The sequence below is a fragment of the Delphinapterus leucas genome, chromosome 21, assembly GCF_059928025.1.
Source record: "Delphinapterus leucas isolate spDelLeu-1000000601 "Yukka" chromosome 21, BTC_Dleu_Yukka2, whole genome shotgun sequence".
In the NCBI taxonomy this organism is placed as follows: Eukaryota; Metazoa; Chordata; class Mammalia; order Artiodactyla; family Monodontidae; genus Delphinapterus; species Delphinapterus leucas.
In genome coordinates this window covers 13,082,358-13,103,493 of record NC_143149.1, presented here as the reverse complement: position 1 = coordinate 13,103,493, position 21,136 = coordinate 13,082,358, and the positions used below count along the sequence as shown (strand labels likewise).

General features: G+C 46.9%; 1 protein-coding gene across 2 annotated transcripts in view; it reads left to right on the top strand.

Moving 5' to 3' along the window:
• Positions 1-21,136, top strand: part of ACSL1 (acyl-CoA synthetase long chain family member 1) — a 73,924-nt gene that overhangs the window by 26,836 nt on the left and 25,952 nt on the right. Inside the window, exons 3-6 of one of the 2 annotated variants that reach the window (XM_089903653.1) lie at positions 15,439-15,553; positions 16,299-16,363; positions 17,868-17,939; positions 18,907-19,008. In XM_089903653.1, coding sequence (XP_089759779.1) covers positions 15,439-15,553; positions 16,299-16,363; positions 17,868-17,939; positions 18,907-19,008 — 354 coding nt within the window. The remainder of the gene's footprint in view (positions 1-15,438; positions 15,554-16,298; positions 16,364-17,867; positions 17,940-18,906; positions 19,009-21,136) is intronic. The other variant, XM_089903652.1, reaches the window with a different exon arrangement.

Here is a 21,136-nt window from a genome sequence, read left to right as displayed (position 1 = left end):
AAATATCAATTAAATCTATCTGGTCTGTAGTGTCATTTAAAGCTTTTGTTTCCTTATTAATTTTCTGTATGGATGATCTGTCCATTGGTGTAAGTGAGGTTTTAAAATCCGCCACTGTTGTTGTGTTACTGTTGATTTCCTCTTTTATAGCTGTTAGCATTTGCCTTATGTGTTGAGGTGCTCCTATGTTGGGTACATATGTATTTATAATTGTTATTATATCTTCTTCTTGGATTGATCCCTTAATCATTATGTAGTGTCCTTCCTTGTCTCTTATAACATCCTTTAGAGTCTATTCTATCTGATATGAGTATTGCTACTCCAGCTTTCTTTTGATTTCCATTTGCATGGAATATCTCTTTGCATCCCCTCACTTTCAGTCTGTATGTGTCCCTAGGTCTGAAGTGCATCTCTGTAGACGGCTTATATACGGGTCTTGTTTTTGTGTCCATTCAACGAGCCTGTTCTTTTGGTTGGAGCATTTAATCCATTGACATTTAAGGTAATTATTGATATGTGTGTTCTGAATTACCATTTTCTGAATTGTTCTGGGTGTTTATTTGTAGGTCCTTTTCTTCTCTTGTGTTTCCCACTTAGAGAAGTTCCTTTAGCATTTGTTGTAGAGCTGGTTTGGTGGTGCTGAATTCTCTTAGCTTTTGCTTGTCTGGAAAGCTTTTGATTTCTCCGTCAAATCTGAATGAGACCCTTGCTAGGTAATCTTGGTTATAGGTCCTTCCCTTTCATCACTTTAAATATATCATGCCACTCCCTTCTGGCTTGTGGAGTTTCTGCTGAGAAAGCAGCTGTTAACCTTATGGGAGTGCTTTTGTATGTTATTTGTCATTTTTCCCTTGTTGCTTTTAATAATTTTTTTTGTCTTTAATTTTTGTCAGTTTGATTACTGTGTGTCTCGGCATGTTTCTCCTTGGTTTTATCCTGCCTGGGACCCTCTGCGCTTCCTGGACTTGGGTGGCTATTTCCTTTCCCATGTTAGGGAATTTTTTGACCATAATCTCTGCAAATATTTTCTCAGGTTCTTTCTCTTTTTCTTCTCCTTCTGGGACCCCTATAATGCGAATGTTGTTGCGTTTAATGTCCAGAGGTCTCTTAGGCTGTCTTCATTTCTTTTTGTTCTCTTTTCTTTATTCTGTTCCTCAGCAGTGAATTCCACCATTCTGTCTTCCAGGTCACTTATCCGTTCTTCTGAGTCAGTTATTCTGGTATTGATTCCTTCTAGCGTACTTTTCATTTTAGTTATTGTATCGTTCATCTCTGTTTGTTTGTTCTTTAATTCTTCTAGATCTTTGTTAAACATTTCTTGAATATTCTCAATCTTTGCCTCCATTCTTTTTCCAAGGTCCTGGATCATCTTCACTATCATTATTCTGAATTCTTTTTCTGGAAGGCTGCCTGTCTCCACTTCATTTAGTTGTTTTTCTGGGGTTTTATTTTGTTCCTTCATCTGGTACATAGCCCTCTGCCTTTTCATCTTGTCTATCTTTCTATGAATGTGGTTTTCATTCCACATGCTGCAGGATTGTAGTTCTTCTTGCTTCTGCTGTCTGCCCTCTGGTGGATGAGGCTATCTAAGAGGCTTGTGCAAGCTTCGTGGTTGGTGGGACTGGTGGTGGGTAGAGGTGGGTGCTGCTCTGGTGGGCAGAGCTCAGGAAAACTTTAATCTGCTTGTCTAGTGATGGGTGGGGCTGAGATCCCTCCCTGTTAGTTGTTTGGCCTGAGGCAACCCAGCACTGGATCCTGCAGTGTCCTTGTCCCTGAGGTGAGCCACAGCCACCACCACCACCCCCACCTCTGCAGGAGACCCTCCAACACTAGCAGGTAGGTCTGTCTCAGTCTCCCCTGGGGTCACTGCTTCTTCCCCTGGGTCCCAATGCGCACACTACTTTGTGTGTGCCCTTCAAGAGCGGAGTCTCTGTTTCCCCCAGTCCTTTCAAAGTCCTGCAATCAAATCCCTCTAGCCTTCAAAGTCTGATTCTCTGGGAATTCCTCCTCCCATTGCCGGACCCCCAGGTGGGGAAGCCTGACGTGGGGCTCAGAGCCTTCACGCCAGTGGGTGGACTTCTGTGGTGTAAGTGTTCTGCAGTCTGTGAGTCTCCCACCCAGCGGTTATGGGATTTGATTTTATTGTGATTGCGCCCCTCCTACCGTCTCACTGGGGCTTCTCCTTTGTCTTTGGGTGTGGCGTATCTTTTTTGGTGAGTTCCGGTGTCTTCCTGTTGACGATTGTTCAGCAGTTAGTTGTGATTCTGGTGCCTCTCGCATGAGGGAGTTGGGACTTGGGGAGTTCTAATAGGATGAGGCCGGACTGGGAGCCTGCAGCGTTAATGTGGCCACAGAATTTAGGATGGGTGTGAAGAATCAAGGACATTCAAGAGGTGTGTAAGGTGGGATAGGGAGGGTGGGAGGGAGGGAGACGCAAGAGGGAGGAGGTATGGGAACATATGTATACGTATAACTGATTCACTTTGTTATAAAGCAGAAACTAACACACCATTGTAAAGCAATTATACTCCAATAAAGATGTAAAAAAAAAAATCAGGAAAAAAAAAAAGAGACGTGTAAGGCGGAGTTGGGTGCCGTGGTTGTGTTTAACTTGGCCAAACAGAAGGTCAGGCTCTCATCGCTCTAAGAACCAAGCAGAGAGTGATGTCCCGTAACGCGGGCTTACTGCGGGGGGAGGTGATCGGGAAGTCCAAAGGGAGGGTCTCAGCGCTCCTGCTCTACCTTCCTTCCCTTGAGAATCTCTTTTTAAGGTTAATAGAAAAGATGAAGCAGCCAGGTGTTCACTGGTGCTTTGACTCTTTTTTTTAAAATTTTTTTTTTTTTGCGCTACGCGGGCCTCTCACCGCTGTGGCCTCTCCCGTTGCGGAGCACAGGCTCCGGACGCGCAGGCCCAGCGGCCATGGCTCACGGGCCCAGCCGCTCCGTGGCATGTGGGATCCTCCCGGACCGGGGCACGAACCCGTGTCCCCTGCATCGGCAGGCGGACTCTCAACCGCTGCGCCACCAGGGAATCCCTGGTGCTTTGACTCTTCACCTACTCTCTGTAGTTTCCTGCTTTCCCCTACCCAGGTCAGAATTCATTTTCAGAATTTATGACTCGCAAAAGAAAAGCATTGGGAAACAGAGAATCACCTCATGTACTTTTAGATGTAGCAGTGAATGGTCGCCCCCCACCCCCTCCCTGCCCTCCTCTGACCTGGACTGATGGTCGAGCAGGAGAGTGTGTCCTTCCAAATGAAGCCCTGGCCTAATTAATACCTTTTTGTTATTTATAGGGTTTCAGTTCTTTGTTTCATTTCAGACAATTTCTTGGATTCATTAATGTGAAACTCTTAAAATATATAAAATGATATGTCAGTGTAATTCATGCCAAAATGTAAAAATAGAATGAACTACTACTGAGGAAAGCTGGCTTTGTATTTTATTTCTAGTTAGAAGGTAAACTTAGTATTTCACAACGTAAATAGAAGTTAATTTTTTCTAATATGTGTGAAGTTTTTGGCATCCCTTCTCTTCTGGCAGAGGACCTGGTGTCTCACCGTAGCATTGCCATCACTCTGAAAAGAGTACTTGGCCAGTATAGATTTAAGATATTTTTAATTAAGCAGTAACTGTAAAAATTTAAAAAGCCAAATTCTTACCGTATGAGAAATTGGAGAGCCACTTACAATGTGGTTTTTAAGTTCCAGTTTAGCATAAAGTCATTGAGCCTTATTAAAATAATCATACATGTTCTCTGTAGAACAATTTAAAACTGCAGATAAGCAGAAAGAAAATTAAAATCTCTAATTCCATTACCTGGGGTATGGCTTCCTGAGTTTTCTCCTTGCTTATAGGAATAGATTTAGCTCTGATTTTCAGAATTTGTAGGTCTTAGGAAGAGATACAAAATTTGCTTTGCATATCTAAAAAAGAACTTAAAATATTGAATTTGGGATTATGATACTTAGTAACATAGATACTTTTATTTAGCTAGCATCGTCATATGGACTTGCATGGCAGAAAGAGTAACTTAATTCATTAAGTGTTAATCAGGAGCCTGTCTGGCTGGCACTGTTGAAGGGGCTGATCGGCCGAATAAAGCATTGTTGCTTTGTTCCCACTTTGAAGCCAAGTAAGCACCATTTGCCCATCCCCACCTTCACACCCCCCTCCCATTTTGCATAGGCAGTTTTTTCACCCTCCTCTTCCCATAAACTCTTCATGGCTGTGAGAATGAGAGGAATCTGCCCTTTGGGTTTGGCTGCATCTCATCACTACCCACACGGGCTGCTTCCCAGTCACACTTTTCTTTTAAAGCAGCAGCACAGTGGGGACTTCCCTGGCAGTCCAGTGGTTAGGACTCCACGATTCCACTGCAGGGAGCGTGGGTTCCATCCCAGGTCACGGCACTAAGATCCTGCATGACCCACAGTGTGGCCAAAAAAAAAGGAAGAAAATAAATAAATAAAGCAGCAGCACAGAGGTTCTGGATAAGTTAAAGCTTCTAAAATTTCCTTTTACAAATCAGGGTAATAAAGTGGATGTTAGCACCCGTGCTGTAGACCTGTGCAGGAAAGGTGATAGAGACACACGCTGTAGAGTAGGGCAGCGAAACTGGAGTTGGCAACGGAATCCCAAAAGTCTCTCATAAATTTTTGAGCCTGGTTTGATCAAGACCCTATTTAGAGAGCCGTTGCCCTCTGTCTGCAGGTACAGCTCCCAACCTGCAACAGTGCGTGTCCGGGAAGAATTCTGTCTTCCACAGCGTTTCTCTACTGTAGCTCCATAACTTTGAGCAGGGGATGAAAGCAAGTTTTTGTGTGTATATCTGGGTTTTTTTGGTTTTTGTTTTTTAAATCACATTCACAAGTGATGTGCAAGTTTTCCAGTTTTAGCTGGTCTCAACCTGTTCTCTGGAATTGAGATCTCATGTCCCACTCGTGAAGGTGATCTTTGCTGGAGTGACCAGAAACCCTTTGGGATTGGTCAGGGCCCAGGCCGTGGTAGTTGCAGTTACGGGGCCTAGGAGAGCATTTTGGAGCCGGAAGGGACCAGAGGGACAGGGGCAGCTGTGGCCGAGGCTGGACCTGACCGCTCTGCTTGAACCAGGCGGCCTTGGGCAGCTCACCCAGCCTGACCTTCAGATTCCTCATCTGGAGAACGGAGGTGACGGGACCTTCCCTCCCGCAGTGTTCAGAGACTGCACAGATGCAAGCAGCATCCACTCGGCCCAAGAGAGGTGTTCAGTAAATGTTAGTTTCTTCTTCCATGAAGGTCTTCTCTTTGAACCCTCACATTTTATACACGAGAAAATAACTGAGCCCACAGAGGTGAAATTATACCATACAGTTAGTGGAAGTTCTGGAGCTCTGTTATGCTGCCTCATTACGGTAGTTGAAAGTTATGTACTATAACTAGGACTCTGGTTGGGAGAAAAGGATAAAGCAGGATAATAAGGAAACTTTGGATCCGTGTAGGTAGGTAAATTTGACGAGTCAGTGGCTAGAGTTTCTAAACCCAGGGGCAGACTCTTCTGAAAACAGAGTTACAGGCAAATGAGTCCAAAGGTAGTAATGGAAGGAGGAGGAGGTACAGGTAGGGTAAGAAACAGAGTCTGGGGTCCCCCACACAGGTTGGATGTATCAATAGGATCAGAAACTGTCAAGAATGAGGTGGAGGTGGGGGCCAGGGGAGGGGCAGAGCGCTGTCAGGACCTGGACAGCAGCCCGCGCGAGTTGTGGTGAGCTTCTGCCTTCCCTGGACCGGGTCGGACATAGGTGGGGTTAGAGCAGAACTCGGTGCTCATGGGGTCGTGGGCCTGGGTTTAAGGGGTTTAGGCAACAAACCATTACAAAGTATAGACGAGAACCATTGCCATTGCGGGTAGGAGGTGGCAGGAAGAGTATGTGAATTCCTCCAATTGATAAAAGATGTCTTACACGCATTGAGATGGCTATCTTCTCAAATTACGTTGGAAAGATTTTTGAGACCTACCACGAGATTATAATGCACTGAAACGAAAACTCAAGTTAACTGTTTTGTTCTTAAAAATTAGAGAAGGGAATACATTGTAGCGAGTAAAAACGTTTTTATACCTTCCAGTCCTTAACGTTTTGGTTTTTTTGGTTTTTCTTTGTTTTTTTTTTTTTGCGGTACGCGGACCTCTCACTGTTGTGGCCTCTCCCGTTGCAGAGCACAGGCTCCGGACGCGCAGGCTCAGCAGCCATGGCTCATGGGCCCAGCCGCGCCGTGGCATGTGGGATCTTCCCGGACCGGGGCACGAACCTGTGTCCCTTGCATCGGCAGGTGGACTCTCAACCACTGCGCCACCAGGGAAGCCCCTTAGCGTTTTAAAGCCTTCATTTGAAGACTGTCACAACTTAGTTGAAAATGTACCTCTGGTAACTCAACCAGTCAGTCTTTAACAGAGTCACTGTTTAGACTTCTTACCAGGGCTTGGCTTAGTGTGGGTTCATACCTTTTAATATGTAGAACCAGTTCTCTGGGTATAATTCATCCTGTCTCCATGTTGGATGACTTACTTCCACCCCAGATAACCTCATGACATCCAGGTCACATGCTGGCTGGGTGACCCTTTTGCATGAAAGGTTGAGATTTAAACATTCATATGTTGGGATATATATATGGTGAGGAACTTGCCTTAGCATTTTAATCCCGTGCTGCTGAATGTCAAATATAGAGGCTGTGACACTCTGGATTCGATCCTCCCTGAGTCACAGAGTAGGTATGAGATGGGCATTCATTCAGCAAATACATGGTGTGCCCAGATCAGGCAGGAAGAGGCTGCTGCCCTTGTGGAGTGTACAGCCCAGCAGGAAGGACCACCAAGGACTCCTTCCAGCCCTGGCAGAGGACAAGGGCCATCCTCAAACTAAGAGTCACATGAGTGACTTGTCTTCATGCCATAAAACTAGAACCACAGTTCTTTATCAGGAAGAACTTGAAAGAAGCAAACTAAAGGTAGCACATCCAGCCTGTGGAAGACATGCTCAGTAAATAGCAAGGCTTTCGAATTCAAAAGTCCCCTCCTCCAGGGAGGCCTTCTTGATGCCATTGCTCATCTGGACAAACCTCTGGCCTCCCAGCTCACGTGCCCACTGTGACACGGACTGGCATTCTTAGTCCATGTGTGCAGGTGCCTATGGAGTCTGTCACTGAGTAGGATTTCCCCTGTGGCTGGCAGAGTCACACTCAACACAGGATGTGGGTGTAAAGACCTCCTTGCAAACTGGCAAAGCAGTTTCCACACGAGAAGAGAGCAGGTCGTTGTTTGAAAGCTTTTATGAAGTTCTTACCCTGGACTTGTGGAGACAAAGGGGTGATGATGGTGCCCCCCCAAAAAAAGAGTTGAACTCCTAGAAACAGTGAGTAGAATGGTGGTTGCCAGGGGCTGGGTGGGTGGAGGAAACAGGGAGAGGTTGGTAAAGGGTCCAGACTTTCAGCTGTCAGAGGAATAAGGTCTGAGGGTCTGATGTCTGACATGGTGACTGTAGTTGATAATGTTGTATCGTATAATTGAAATTTGCTGAGAGAGTAGAACTTAAGTGTCCAAAAAAGATTTAAAAGGGTAAATATGTGAGGTGATGGATGTGTTAATTCACTCGATGGGGGGATCCTTTCACGACGCGTGTGTGTATCACGTCACGTTGTCCTCTGTAGATATGTTACAGTGTTGTCAATTACACCTCAGCAAAGCTGGAAAAACACAGCGAGGATGGCGATGCCCTTCTGGACCTGAGTGGAGGGGCTTAAGCGGCTGTTGAATTGGGCAGGATGAGGGGCAGCAGCGTCGGGGCGAGCCCGAGGGGAAGCTGCAGGGGCAGAGCAAGAGGAAGGCTGTCCAGGAAGGGCAGGTGCAGCCAGATGGCGGGATCACTCACTCCTCTGACACAGCCCTGTGGGCGTGCGGAAGACTGGCAGGGCATCTGCGAGGGGCGTTAGCCTCCTCAGGCCTTGGTCTGAGCCAGGTCCACACTAGGAGGAAGGGAGGGGGCAGCCTTGTTCCTGCAGTCATGTGTAAAAATGAACGTAAACGTGAACCTCATTCTCATCTCTGGGAAGCCTGGGAACAGTCGACTAGGAGAGCGTGTGAGACTTTGGAAGAATCCTTAGTGTGAGGCTCTGGCTTCATATCTGTCTGGGATCCTTGTGCAGATCTGTGATTAGGCATTAACGCTCACTTACTTACCATTTGTAATTGCAAGCTTCTGTCACTGTTCCCCACGGCCTGTTCTTCCCTGTGATATGATTATGCATGTGGTCAGGTAAAGAGGTGGGCAGAGATGTGCCCTTCTAGCCCCACCACTGGTGACCTTGCTGCTGTGAAATTCAGAGAATTTTCACACAGGTTTTCCAGAAACATCACAACTTCAGAGGGCATTTTCAGCCAGTTGTCCTAGCAGTTGGGGCACAGAGGGTGGGATGGAGGGGACACGGGTTTAAGCCCTGGTCCGGGAAGATGCCACATGCTGTGGAGCAGCTAAGCCCATGCGTGACAACTACTGAGCCTGAGCTCTAGAGCCCACGAGCCACAACTACTGAGCCCACGTGCTGCAACTACTGAAGCCCACGTGCCTAGAGCCCGTGCTCTGCAACAAGAGAAGCCACCTCAATGAGAAGGCCACGCACCACAACGAAGAGTAGCCCTCGCTCGCTGCAACTAGAGAAAGCCCGCGCACAGCAACGAAGACCCAACGCGGCCCAATAAATAACTAAATAAGTAAATTAATTAATTAGCCTCGCCCCAAGCAAGGTCCACTCCTATCAAATGAAACATGGCAGATGTAGGCCTTCTGAGCCTCTGGGCAAAAACCCCGCCTTCACAGCAGCCTCTAAAGGGCCGAGCAAGGGTAAGGAACAGACGCGTTTCCTTCCGCCTGTGAGCTAGTGCCTCGCACGTTCTCAGTGGCCAGCACTCGGAGACGCTACAGGCAGGCTTGTTTTGCTGGACCAGTGTGTGTTTGTGGGAATTTGGATTTTGTGCCTCTGAACTCTCTCCCCTTCCACGGAGGTGGGAGGGAGCTTTTTCCCTCTTGCAGTTGGCTAGTTTTCTCTGGTGACGAGATTGACCTGTGTTTGGCGGCACAGAACTGGTTTGCTAAGTACTGAGTCGGCCTCCCCCACCCCTTAGGCAGGTCCTCCCGTCGGTACAGGGGGCGCTCAGGAAGCTGAAAACTGGAGAGGAAGCTGGGGTGGGGGGACAGGAAAGCCTCCTGAGGATTAGAGGAGAGTGATAGAGAACCAGACCCCCCCAGGTGGCCACCAGGATCTGGGCTTGTCTCCTGCAAGGTGGAGATGAACCGTGTGTGGGCGAGTTTGAACCCGGATGTCCTACAGGCTGGTCTGAAGCGCGCTCTGCCGCATTTTAGACGTGGGACTGAGACGGGAAGGTCTCCCCACCGTCTGTTTGTCCATTTTCTCATCTTCGGAGTGAATACTTCCTTCCAAACCTCCCGCAATCAGATGAGAACACCCAGCACCGGTTGTAACAGATGCTTCTGCCCCATCTTCACTCACTGTGTGTAAAGGATCTCAGGAAGTTGGCTGGTTAAATGGTGAGCGCAAGTAGTAAACCTGAGGGTTCATGGTTGCATGGTTACATTTATGTCAACATAATGGAGGAGTCTAGGTATTTTTAAAATACCCTGTTCATTATCCTAAAAAATCTGGTTGGGAACATCACCTATTGGCTGGTCTTGAATAAAGGCCCTAGTTTGTTCTGTCAAAGATCTCGTGTTGCTGGATAGAACTGATGGCCAGAGAGCCTCTAGGTCCCCGGATGGAAAAGTCTCTTTGTGCCTGTTTATAAAAGGCTGCAGGTGATGGTGGCCTGAACAGGTAAGATGATGCACGTGAAATCTACGTGCTGGGAGGAGTGTATTTTACATGGATGATATTGGAAAGAGCAAAAAAAAGTCATTTTTACCCCCGAGAACTGTGGTTTCCACCTGCTGCTTTTCTCCCTAGAGGTGGATTACATAAAATCCAGCCCAGTCTTCAGCGGCCTCTTTAGATGTTACTGGGTTCTCCCCACTCCCTCTCTGCTGTCCCTTCATTCCCCTCCTCCCTCCCTCCCTCCCTCCCTCCCTCCTACTTCCTGCTCTCCCCCAATCCATCTCCTTAGAGGAAATAAATGGTAGTAACAAAATAGGTGGTTGACTGTTGGGGCCATTTTCTAGATGGAGATAAATGGGACCACAATTTGTAAAGCTCAGGCCTTTCTATCCCTGAGAAATCCTCAAGGATGTAATAATTTGCTTTTGCATTTATTCATTCATTTATATTTATTTTTGGCTGCATTGGGTCTTCATTGCTACGCGCGGGCTTTCTCTAGTTGCGGCGAGCAGGGGCTACTCTTCGTTGCGGTGCGTGGGCTTCTCATTGCGGTGGCTTCTCTTGTTGCGGAGCACAGGCTCTAGGTGCGCAGGCTTCAGTAGTTGTGGCTCATGGGTTCTAAAGCACAGGCTCAGTAGTTCCTCGGCATGTGGGATCTTCCCGGACCAGGGCTCGAACCCTTGTCCCCTGCATTGGCAGGCAGATTCTTAACCACTGTGCCACCAGGGCAGTCCCTGCTTTTGCATTTAAATATGGGAGTGATGCAAAATGAGTCTCACCATCAAATGTTCCTTTTTCTCAAATATTGGCAAGAGCTCTAGTGCTGGGAACCATCGATTCACAGATGTTCACTGTCTTCCTGTCCTTACTGCCCCTGAGGGGAACTTGAACTTTTATTTCCTAACTCAGCCCACGTGGGGAGACTGACCTCTAGAGGAACCTTTGCTTGTACAGCCATTGCCAAATATCCTCGTGACCGCGATTTGACGGTAGGGTGGTCACTACCCACTGACTCACAGTCTTTTCTTTTTTTAAAACTGGGAAAACTGTATAAACCGCATTAAAGAGGAAAGAAAAAACCCTTGATCCTCCCTGACTGAATCTTATCGGCCAATTTCCTGCACATTCCACTGGGGTTGTCTGCATAGCTCTCCCTGTTTCTTGAGTACAACTGAAACCCGCACCTTCACCCCCCATCTGTAGGTTATGTCAGAAGTCCAGAAAGGCCAGATTTAAAATATTTCTTCATTTAAGTAGGTGTTCCTAGAAATAGCTGCATGTACTTGGATAACCCGATAGTTAAATGCCCTGCCTTTGAAATGGCTCAATTTTGTAGCACATATGGACATTTGAGCTTCTGTTGCACTCAGCGTGTAAGCCCTCACCTTGCAGGTGTAACTAAGGTTGCTAACACCCAGGGCTTATGGGTAGCACTTTCGTTCAAGATGAATGGTAACTCGTATGCACATCAAAAATGATGAGTCCTGGGCTTCCCTGGTGGCGCATTGGTTGAGAATCTGCCTGCCAATGCAGGGGACATGGGTTTGAGCCCTGGACTGGGAAGATCCCACATGCCGCGGAACAACTAGGCCCGTGAGCCACAACTACTGAGCCTGCGTGTCTGGAGCCTGTGCTCCGCAACAAGAGAGGCCGCGATAGTGAGAGGCCCGTGCACCCTGATGAAGAGTGGCCCCCACTTGCCGCAACTAGAGAAAGCCCTCGCACAGAAACGAAGACCCAACACAGCCAAAAGTAAATTAATTAATTAATTAAAAAAATTTTTAAAATATTACTTCTAATTGTGATAAAATGCACATAATGTTTACCATCTTAACCATTAAAAAAAAAATGATGAGGCCTTACGGGCATACTGTGATCATCATGGAGCAACAAAACACAGACCTTGTTGCTCAGTCTTCCCTACCCTCATTTCACTCAGCTCCTCTCCTGAAATTACAGAGTACGCCTTACAGTTAAGTGACAATGTGACCTGTCACCCAGTGTTTCACCTATACCTTAAATTGTACAGTTCTGGCATAGAATTCATTTACTGCTTTATCGTCAAACTTTTGCTACTTTGCTAATGAGAGTAATAATAAATGTCTTGTCCTCGGGTTCCTTTGCCAAGATGATGGCCTTATTTGGGATGTGATTAGCTTCTTTAACTTTGATTTGGCTGTTTTACCAGCATGCCTCTCAAAGTCCTGAAGATCATATACCACCAAAACGGTAGCATAACCAAAGAATTACTTAGGCAAAAGTTTGTTATAAAACGATACTCCAGAGCAGTGATTCTCAAAGTTGGAACTGGGGAGTTGACCTGTTGTCTTGAAGAGATAGGGTCTCCATATATCCAGAGCTAAACTTCATCTCTTTTTTCAAACCTACCCCCAATCCCTAGTTTCCTATTTTGGATAAATCGGAACTGCTGTTGTCTCAGGCCTCCGACTCTCCCTTCCTGTTTTCCTGCATCCAGTTACCTACCAGTCCCATTCATTCGTGCTTAGCGCCTCCAGTCTCACGCCCCTGCCCTAGTCCAGGCCCACGTCAGCTGGTCTCTGTCCATCCTGTTCCATACACTGCTCACCCTCCTTGTAGATTTTAAAGCATTATCCGTATATTCACCACTCCCCTGCTGGGGACCTTAATGCCTCCAGGCTGGCGCACCAGAGTCCCCCGAAGGGCCGGCTGAAACGTGGCTGCTGGATCACACCCCCAGAGTTTCCGACTTGGTAGATCTGGCAGAGGGCTCACTAAATGCTTTCCCTACAAGGGCCAGGTGTTACCTTGACCATCCTCTGAGGACCTCAGCTCTGGGGTGAGCCTGTGCTCTGTAGATTCTAGGATTCTCCTCTCTATTCGTTCCAGCTCCCTCCACGCTCCTCTGCTCAGCCAGTACTCCTGGAGTCCCTCTGGTCATGTAGGGATAAAGTTTAGCCACCTTCAGAACAAACCCTGTATCTTATTTGCCTGGTTCCCACCAGCTCTGTTGGCAGCTGTGGGCACCGCTCAGCAGAACGCACTGGGAAGGCAGTATTGCTTTTGCAGAGAAACAACTGTGTAGTGCCATGGATGAGCGACTGTCCTGAGGAGAGGTGTAGGTGGCACCACGCTAGGCTGAGGTCATGAGGGCCTCTCCGCGGGCCACCAGGCTGCCTGGGCCTTCAGGTCACGTGGTGACACGCAGAGCAGGTCGCAGGTCGGGTGGGTGGCCAGGAGACAGCTATTTAATGGCGGCTGGCTCCCCTTTAGCAGGCACACCTTGTACTTTTCTCAGCGTTTTTTCTCCTTCCCATTTTCTGTCTTTCAGTCTCCTGTCTCTCTCTCTAGCTTAGCCTCGATGCGCTGGGTCTTTGGGGTAGCTTCCTGGGTTGAAGAGACTTCTGATGTTTACTAAAAGCCACGAATTGCTTCTGAACTTTAATCTGAATATTTGTTGGTGAAATGATATAGGCTAAGAAGGACTGGCCTTGTAGTTAGGACACGTTATCAGATGCCTGAGTAACATTCTACACGTTAGTGTTTTACAGGAAAGTTCTTGTTTAACTAAAACTAACCCTGGACATGGGTACGTGATATCCCCATTTTACAGAAAAGAAAACAGACTCCGAGATTAAGCAATAATAATGCAGGATTCTCAAGGGAAGAGATTTTTCCATCTTTATGTGCACGAAGAATAACTTCTTTGCTTTTATAAAGTAGCATGTTGTAGTTAATAATTGTATTTGGAATAATGGCTACAGGCCTTAGAAAGTTTCTGCCAAGATAAGACTGTGTGACGATGAGAAAATATGATTGGGTGATGTTTACCCCAGAAGACTATTAGCAGTTGTAGAGCAAGAGTTAAACACACATATGTAGCACATAGTAGATATTAAAAGAATGTATATAAACGTATAAGCAAAAAAAAAGAAATGTTTGGAAGGAGATCACCAAACTGATAACAGGGGCTAGTCATTTTTTTCCTCGACATACTTCTATACTATAAAACATTTTAATAAGTATATAAATGATAACTTTTCTTTTTTTTTTTTTTGTGGTATGCGGTCCTCTCACTGTTGTGGCCTCTCCCGCTGCGGAGCACAGGCTCCAGACGCGCAGGCTCAGCAGCCATGGCTCACGGGCCCAGCCACTCCGCGGCATGTGGGATCCTCCCGGACCGGGGCACGAACCCGTGTCCCCTGCATTGGCAGGCGGACTCTCAACCACCGTACCACCAGGGAAGCCCTAAATGATAACTTTTTAAAAAATATTTATTTATTTATTTGGCTGTGTTGGGTCTTAGTTGCAGCATGCGGGCTTCTCTCTAGTTGCGGAGCGCAGGCTCCCAAGCTCACGGGCTTAGTTGCCCCACAGCGTGTGGGATCTTAGTTCCCCAAGCAGGGATCGAACCCATGTCTCCTGCACTGGAAGGCAGATTCTTAACCACTGGACCACCAGGGAAGTCCCCTATAAATGATAACTTAATAGGGGAAGGAAAGAGCTAATGGGAGGAGGAGTGAAGAATCCTAATTTTTAAAAAACAACAACAACAAGGAAAAGAATCCACCAGCACCTGTCTGGCTGTCTCTTTGCCTTATAAAGGGTCTCCACATTGGTCTGTCCCCTGGAGTGCATCCTGTTTCCCCATCAGCTCTGCCTCTTCAGACTGTTTCCTCTTTGAGACCTCGCCTTTTGCCCCTTCCTGAAGCCTTTCCTAGTTTCTTCCTTCAAACCTCATGCTAGAAACAATGTCTCCCACTTTTGAACCGTGCTTTCTTGTGGTACCAGAAGTCCTTGTATCATAATCTAATCTCCCCCAAGAAATTTTAAACAAAAATACATCTGTACCCCTTGCAGTATCTCTGGGGCCCCAGCATGCTGAGCTGCTCACTGGTTGAGAACTCCTGCCTCTTGAGATGACTTGCCAGTTAGGGGTTCTTGTCCATAACGGGTGTACTTTCTGAGCCAACAGATGGCAACTTAGAGGAGGGGGCACAACGGTAGCAACTCTGCCTCCTTACAAGTGCTGCAGGTCAGTGTGTCCATGCACATCCTACATTTCATAGCTGATGGTGGTAACTAGTAGATGCTACCTGAGAAACTGAAGTTGGCAAAGAGAAAAAGCAGTACACATGATGATCTCCAAAAGAATATAGATAACATGATGGAAGTAAAACTGAACAGTGTGTTCTTTCCACAAGACCCGACAAAAATCGGTCTTCTGTGCTGCTGGCCACAGTTTGAGAATCAGCACAGTGCATTTAGGGGTTTGGTGTCCAGTCCTCAGACTCCTCAGCCTTGTCTGGCAAGACCAGTGCTTAGAGGTCTGTGAGCCTCTTTTCTTTTTCCCTCAGTTGCTTCCTTTTCCCAGGGGTCCTGGATGGACATGGTCCCGGCCTTGCTTCTCTGAAGCCTGCACTTGTCTCCAGGTGGATGATTTATATCAGACACCAGCACGTCCCGCCCTGGAGTTCATCCAGCAAATGCTCACCGAGCAGCTGCTCCCAGGCCCTGGAGAGGATTGAAGGTGCACATGGTAGACTTTTATTTTTGATGCTTTCTGCTGACGTGCTGTCTGTCTGTCTGTCTTTTCCCCAGGGCAGCGATGGTGCCCGGAGATCCGTGCTCCTGGACAGTGATGAGCCCTTGGTGTATTTCTATGATGACGTCAGAACGCTATATGAAGGTTTCCAGAGGGGCGTACAGCTGTCAAGTACGCATTTGACTGAATCCGTGTGACTAATGCTTCATGTTTCTCCTTCAGAAAGAGGGGTCTTTCGTCAGAAAGCCATATTTGCTCCCAGCTTTCTCCCACTCAGGCTGGCTCCCAGCTCCCTGTCTCCTCCCATAACTTCCGCAGAGTGAGTCTCACTGCACACGGGTCCCGCTGGGTGTGCCCCGTGGCCAAGGGGCTTCCGTGGTCACACATGTGTTTCATGGAGAGTCACACGTCTTTTAGCTCAGAATAGGCTCTGACGTTTCTTGCAGTAAAGAGACCTGTTTAATTGCGCCTGATCCAACATTTCTCAAACTTGCTTGACCAGGAGACCCATATTTTGAGAAATAAACACTGACATCCAAGGAAGCGGGGTTCCGTCAGAGACACTTGTGGGGTGTCGGCTCATGGGACTGCCCTTCATCCCTGAGGACGGCACGAAAGACCCCGGGTACCCGGAAGCTGCCCGGCCTTGCAGCCCCTCTCCCTCCTGTCCCATGTAAGAAACAAAATAGAGATAAAGAAACAAACAAAGACTCAGACCAAAACCCAGGGAGAAAACATTTCCAATCTGAATTCATTGTTTCACATCTGAGGACCACAGTAGAATCTACCTGATACTTTGTGGAATGAAAGATACAAACGAGAATCCAGGAATATTTATGCTGTTAAAACGAGAATCTAGGAATATTTATGCATGTTAAGTCCATCCTTTTTTTTTTTAATTTTTTTCTCATTTCAGATAATGACCCATGTTTAGGTTCTAGGAAACCAGACCAACCCTATGAATGGCTTTCATACAAACAGGTGAGTTTTCTGGCTGTGTGGCCGCCTTACGCGAGCCATAGTGCTGGAACATGGCAGTTCTTGGAGCTGTTGAACATTGGGCAGGAAGGAGTAATGAGCTGTAGGTCCGGTGGGCAGAGGGATTTCTCAGTGTTTATTCTGCCTTACCAGAGCCAAATAGTAGTTTTCAGATCCCTCATTTTCACAAGTGGTGTAAAAACAGTTCATGTGTGTTGGAAATTTCACATTGCACGATGGTCTTCAGGCCTCACAGAATCTTCAAGTGCTTCTGGGTTACATCATCTTCTTGTCATGTTACTGTTTTGTTCAGGTCTCAGCCTGTCAATAACCAGTATTGTGGCTGGACCAGCCCTCGTGTTTCATATTATGATTGCAAGATGCCTTTCAGCAATAACCATAAGGAAACTTGGAAAAAATAAAGCTTTCTTACTACAGGACATGGAAATGATGCAACACACCTGGGCCACACAAGCGAGGCCTCGGGTAGGGGGAGAGAGAGCGTAGAGCACCTGGGGTTCTGCTTTATTGGGGTCAAAGATGGGGGCCTAGGTTTTCGAGGGCTCACTCTTATTAATGAATCTGAAACAGAAGAGCAGGAACTTAAAGCACAGGAAGAGAGAAAACAAGTGGCTCAGACTGTCAGTTATCAACATCAACCGAGATCTGTAAAACAAAGGAGCCTCATGCGGGGAGGGGGCCTGGCTCCTTATCTAGCCTATGGCTGGTGATGCGTCAGCCTTGGCTTGGAAGTGGATGGTCAGCAATCAAAGCTTAAGGCAGGCACTTGCATTACAAAAAAAGAGAAAGCCCAGCCCTTGGGTTTTACACTACAGTTACCTATAGTGATCTGTTCCTCTATTGCTTCTGTTATATATTGGCTGGAGGAGAGAAAACAGGTCCATTGCAGGTGGGATGTTTGAAGGCAGACTGGAAATCACTGGGTTTCAGAAGTACATTTGTACATTTCAGACAGAGGCTGGTGAAGATAAAAAAATAGACTTAAGCTAACTTCGAATTTGTATATTTTTACTTTTTTTTTTTTTTTTTGCGGTACTTGGGCCTCTCACTGTTGTGGCCTCTCCCATTGCGGAGCACAGGCTCTGGACGCGCAGGCTCAGCGGCCATGGCTTACGGGCCCAGCCGCTCCGCGGCATGTGGGATCCTCCCGGACCAGGGCACGAACCCGCGTCCCCTCATCGGCAGGCGGACTCTCAACCACTGCGCCACCAGGGAAGCCCTGAATTTGTATATTTAAATCACTTTTTCCCCCTAGCCCAGTGATTCTTAGCTTTTGGGGCTAGGAACCCCTGTAAGGTTTTTCGAAGAAAGGTCTGGACCCTCGTTCTAGAGATACAAGTACATGCATAGAATCCCAATAAGCTCTGAAAACCATCTAGGTACTCGCAGGTTCCCAGCCCTTACACACAAGCAGGAGTTGTGAAACAGTCCATGGGGTATGGAAGTAATAAGCATGTTAATGTCATTCTTGCTGTCGCCTGGCCAGTGTTGCTTTCACCGCCATTGCTGCGTACGGAGGGGCACTGTGTGCCAGAACCCACAGGCTTCGGGGGCAGGAGTAAGTGTGGTTCTGTTTTCTGCGGGCGTGGGTGTGGATTTAAAGTGCTCTTGAGAATTTACCAACTGAGAATAAAGAAAAGAATTCCAAATTAAGATTAAAAAAATTTTTTTTAGTTCATTTGGGGTAAGAATGAGAGGATGAGGGATGGGCGCAGGGATTAGCCCTGCCTAATTTTTATGAATCTACCTATTTTTACATAGTTGTATTTAATAGTATGCGTTCTTGTATTCATTTATCTTACTTAAAATTGTTACAAATACTCTGTTTGATATGGTTTTCATAACTGTAGTATTTACTAGCTGTAGAACATTTTCTTAGAGATTTACCATCATTTACTTAACCATCCAGCCATTGGTCTTTTTTCCCCTAGACTTTTGTGACTTTAGATAATTTTGAAATACATATCTTTGTACCTAAGTTTTTTCAAACCTCTGGTTAGGATTGGGTTATTTCCAAAGAATAAATTCTCAAGAATAGAATTGTGGAGCCTAATGATAAGAGCTTGTTCCTATTTTTTTTTTTAAAGATCTCCCCCAAACTTGTTGTTTGTGTGTTTATATCAAAGGACAAGTTTTGGCTGCTTGGTTGCTCTTTATAAACACAGACACAAAGTTCTGTGTCCCTGGATTGCTTTTATAATTTTATAAAACTGAAGTATAAAAGTATAGAAACTAAACTAAAGTATAGAAACTCTGACATGTATCATCTGTGACCTGCAGCTGTTGGGGTGAAGTTCATTTGCTTTGCAGAAGGAACTGTATGATCAGTTTTCTTACAGTGAGTTCTGGTGATTCAAACCTTGAACTTTACAAAAATGTGTAACTAAAGGAATACCTGTTTGCGCCTGTTCTTCCCCGAAGGCAGTGCTGCTTCTTGGCTAACGTATTAGGCTTGGCCATCACAGGAAGCTGTGTTCCTTGAGTTGGGCCTGATGCTCTTCCTGATTTTTTCTCCCCCGTTTTAGGTTGCAGAAATGTCAGAGTGTGTGGGCTCGGCGCTGCTCCACAAGGGCTTCAAGGCGGCCCCAGATCAGTTCATCGGCATCTTTTCTCAGAACAGACCTGAGGTATTAACCATTAGGCACTGACCGTACATGGTTTGGAGAGGTCTCAGATGGAAGAACCAGTTAGGGTTCACACCTACCTCTGCTTCAGACCAGATTCTTTGGTCTGATTACCTCTGAGAACATGACTTTGTGTTATGCCTTAGAGAGTTACATGTATGAAAACCCAAACCAGGCCCTTCTTAGCCTTTAGGTAGGAAAAAAAAAATCACTTTTAAAGAAAATTATGGGTTTTGTTTTTTTAAAATCAGGTCCCCAAACAAAAACTAGTGAAGAAAGTCTTAGAACAAATAACTAACAAAGAAGTCTTCCCACTTTAAGGGCTTCCTCTGTGATTAGAAAAATGGCATTAATAAATGACAGAGAAACTTGGATACATTTTTGTCAGTAGCAAACTCTCATCTTTTCTCTCTAAAAGGTCTGGGCTCTCTCTGCCCAGGTTATAAAGTTTAAAATCCCGGGGGCCATGGGGAAGGGGCCTCACTGGGAGCTGGCCTTAATTTGGGCAAGCAGACTGTTGTTTAGCTATCCGGGCCCATGCCTGGTGCTTCTGTAAACCACTATATTAAATTACATTTAAATGAGAAGCCCCCTGGAGCTATTGCCTGTAGTGTGAGTAAACAAATAGTGGCATAGCTGGTACAGAAAAATTCAAGCACTGGGCTTGAAGAAATTGAATTGATTCTTAGACCTACTTGGGTCCAAAAGACATGTTGGTTCAATCCCTGTGCTACTATTTTATAAATTAGAGTGGTTTCTCAGCGGGTTTTTTTTAATAAATTTATTTATTTATTATTTTTGGCTGCCTTGGGTCTTCGTTGCTGGGCACGGGCTTTCTCTAGTTGCGGCGAGCTGGGGCTACTCTTCGTGCGGTGCACGAGCTTCTCATTGCCGTGGCTTCTCTTGTTGGGGAGCACAGGCTCTAGGCGTGTGGGCTTCAGTAGTTGCAGCATGCGGGCTCAGTAGTTGTGGCGCGCGGGCTCTAGAGCGCAGGCCCAGTAGTTGTGGCGCGCGAGCTTGGTTGCCCCGTGGCATGTGGGATCTTCCCGGACCAGGGCTTGAACCCGTGTCCCCTGCATTGGCAGGTGGATTCTTAACCACTGCGCTACCAGCAAAGTCCAAGGTGGAGTCTTGATGCCTACGAGGGTGGGGAGGCCAAGGGAATGTCAGGAACAATGGCACGCTTGCGTGGAGCAGCATGTCTGTGATGGGGGATGAAGCATTTCATCGTGGTGGAGGGTGGAGTGGCAGGATGAGAGAGAGAGACAGCTCCAGGCCAAGTGAATGTGAGTGGGTTGTGCTTGCTCCCCATGGCCGCTGTGCCCTTATCCGTGCCGTGTGTTCTGCGGACGATGGGGACCACTGAGGATTATAAGCGAAAGAGGGACTCTGCTGCATCTCGCTTGTAGGCGGGTCAGTTGCTGTGTGGCTGATGTGTTTAGAGGAAGATGACCAGTGACTGTGTCACTTCTTTCCTTCCTCACTTTCCTAGGGAACCTTCCAGGACAGTTTTCCCGGTAGATAGTGTGTCCCTCTTCCCCTAGTCCCAGGCCCTACGGCACACTGTGGCCAGATTGCTGTCCCTCAGAGCCCCAGTTGCTGTTTGGCCGAGAAACCCCAGAGGCTGCACCTTGCCAGGGACATAGAGCCAGGCTCCCCCGTGGCCTCAGGCCGGCTCCAGCCCTCGCTCCAGCCTAGCCAGTCCCCACAGCCCTGCTGGGCCGTCCCTGCCAGCCTGGTGGCTCACTGATGCCCCCACTCGCTGCCTTTTTTTTTTTTTTTTTAATATTTATTTGGCTGCGTTGGGTCTTAGTTGCGGCGCGTGGGATCTTCCTTGCGGCATGCAGGATCTTCCATTGCGGCACGCGGGCTTCTCTCTAGTTGTGGCACACGGGCTCAGTAGTTGTGGCACGTGGGCTTAGTTGCTCCGCGGCATGTGGGATCTTAGTTCCCTGACCAGAGATTGAACCTGCGACCCCTGCATTGGAAGGCAGATTCTTACCCACTGGACCACCCTCCCTGCTTTTTTTTTTTTTTTAACATCTTTATTGGAGTATAATTGCTTTACAATGGTGTGTTAGTTTCTGCTTTATAACAAAGTGAATCAGTTATACATATACATGTGTTCCCA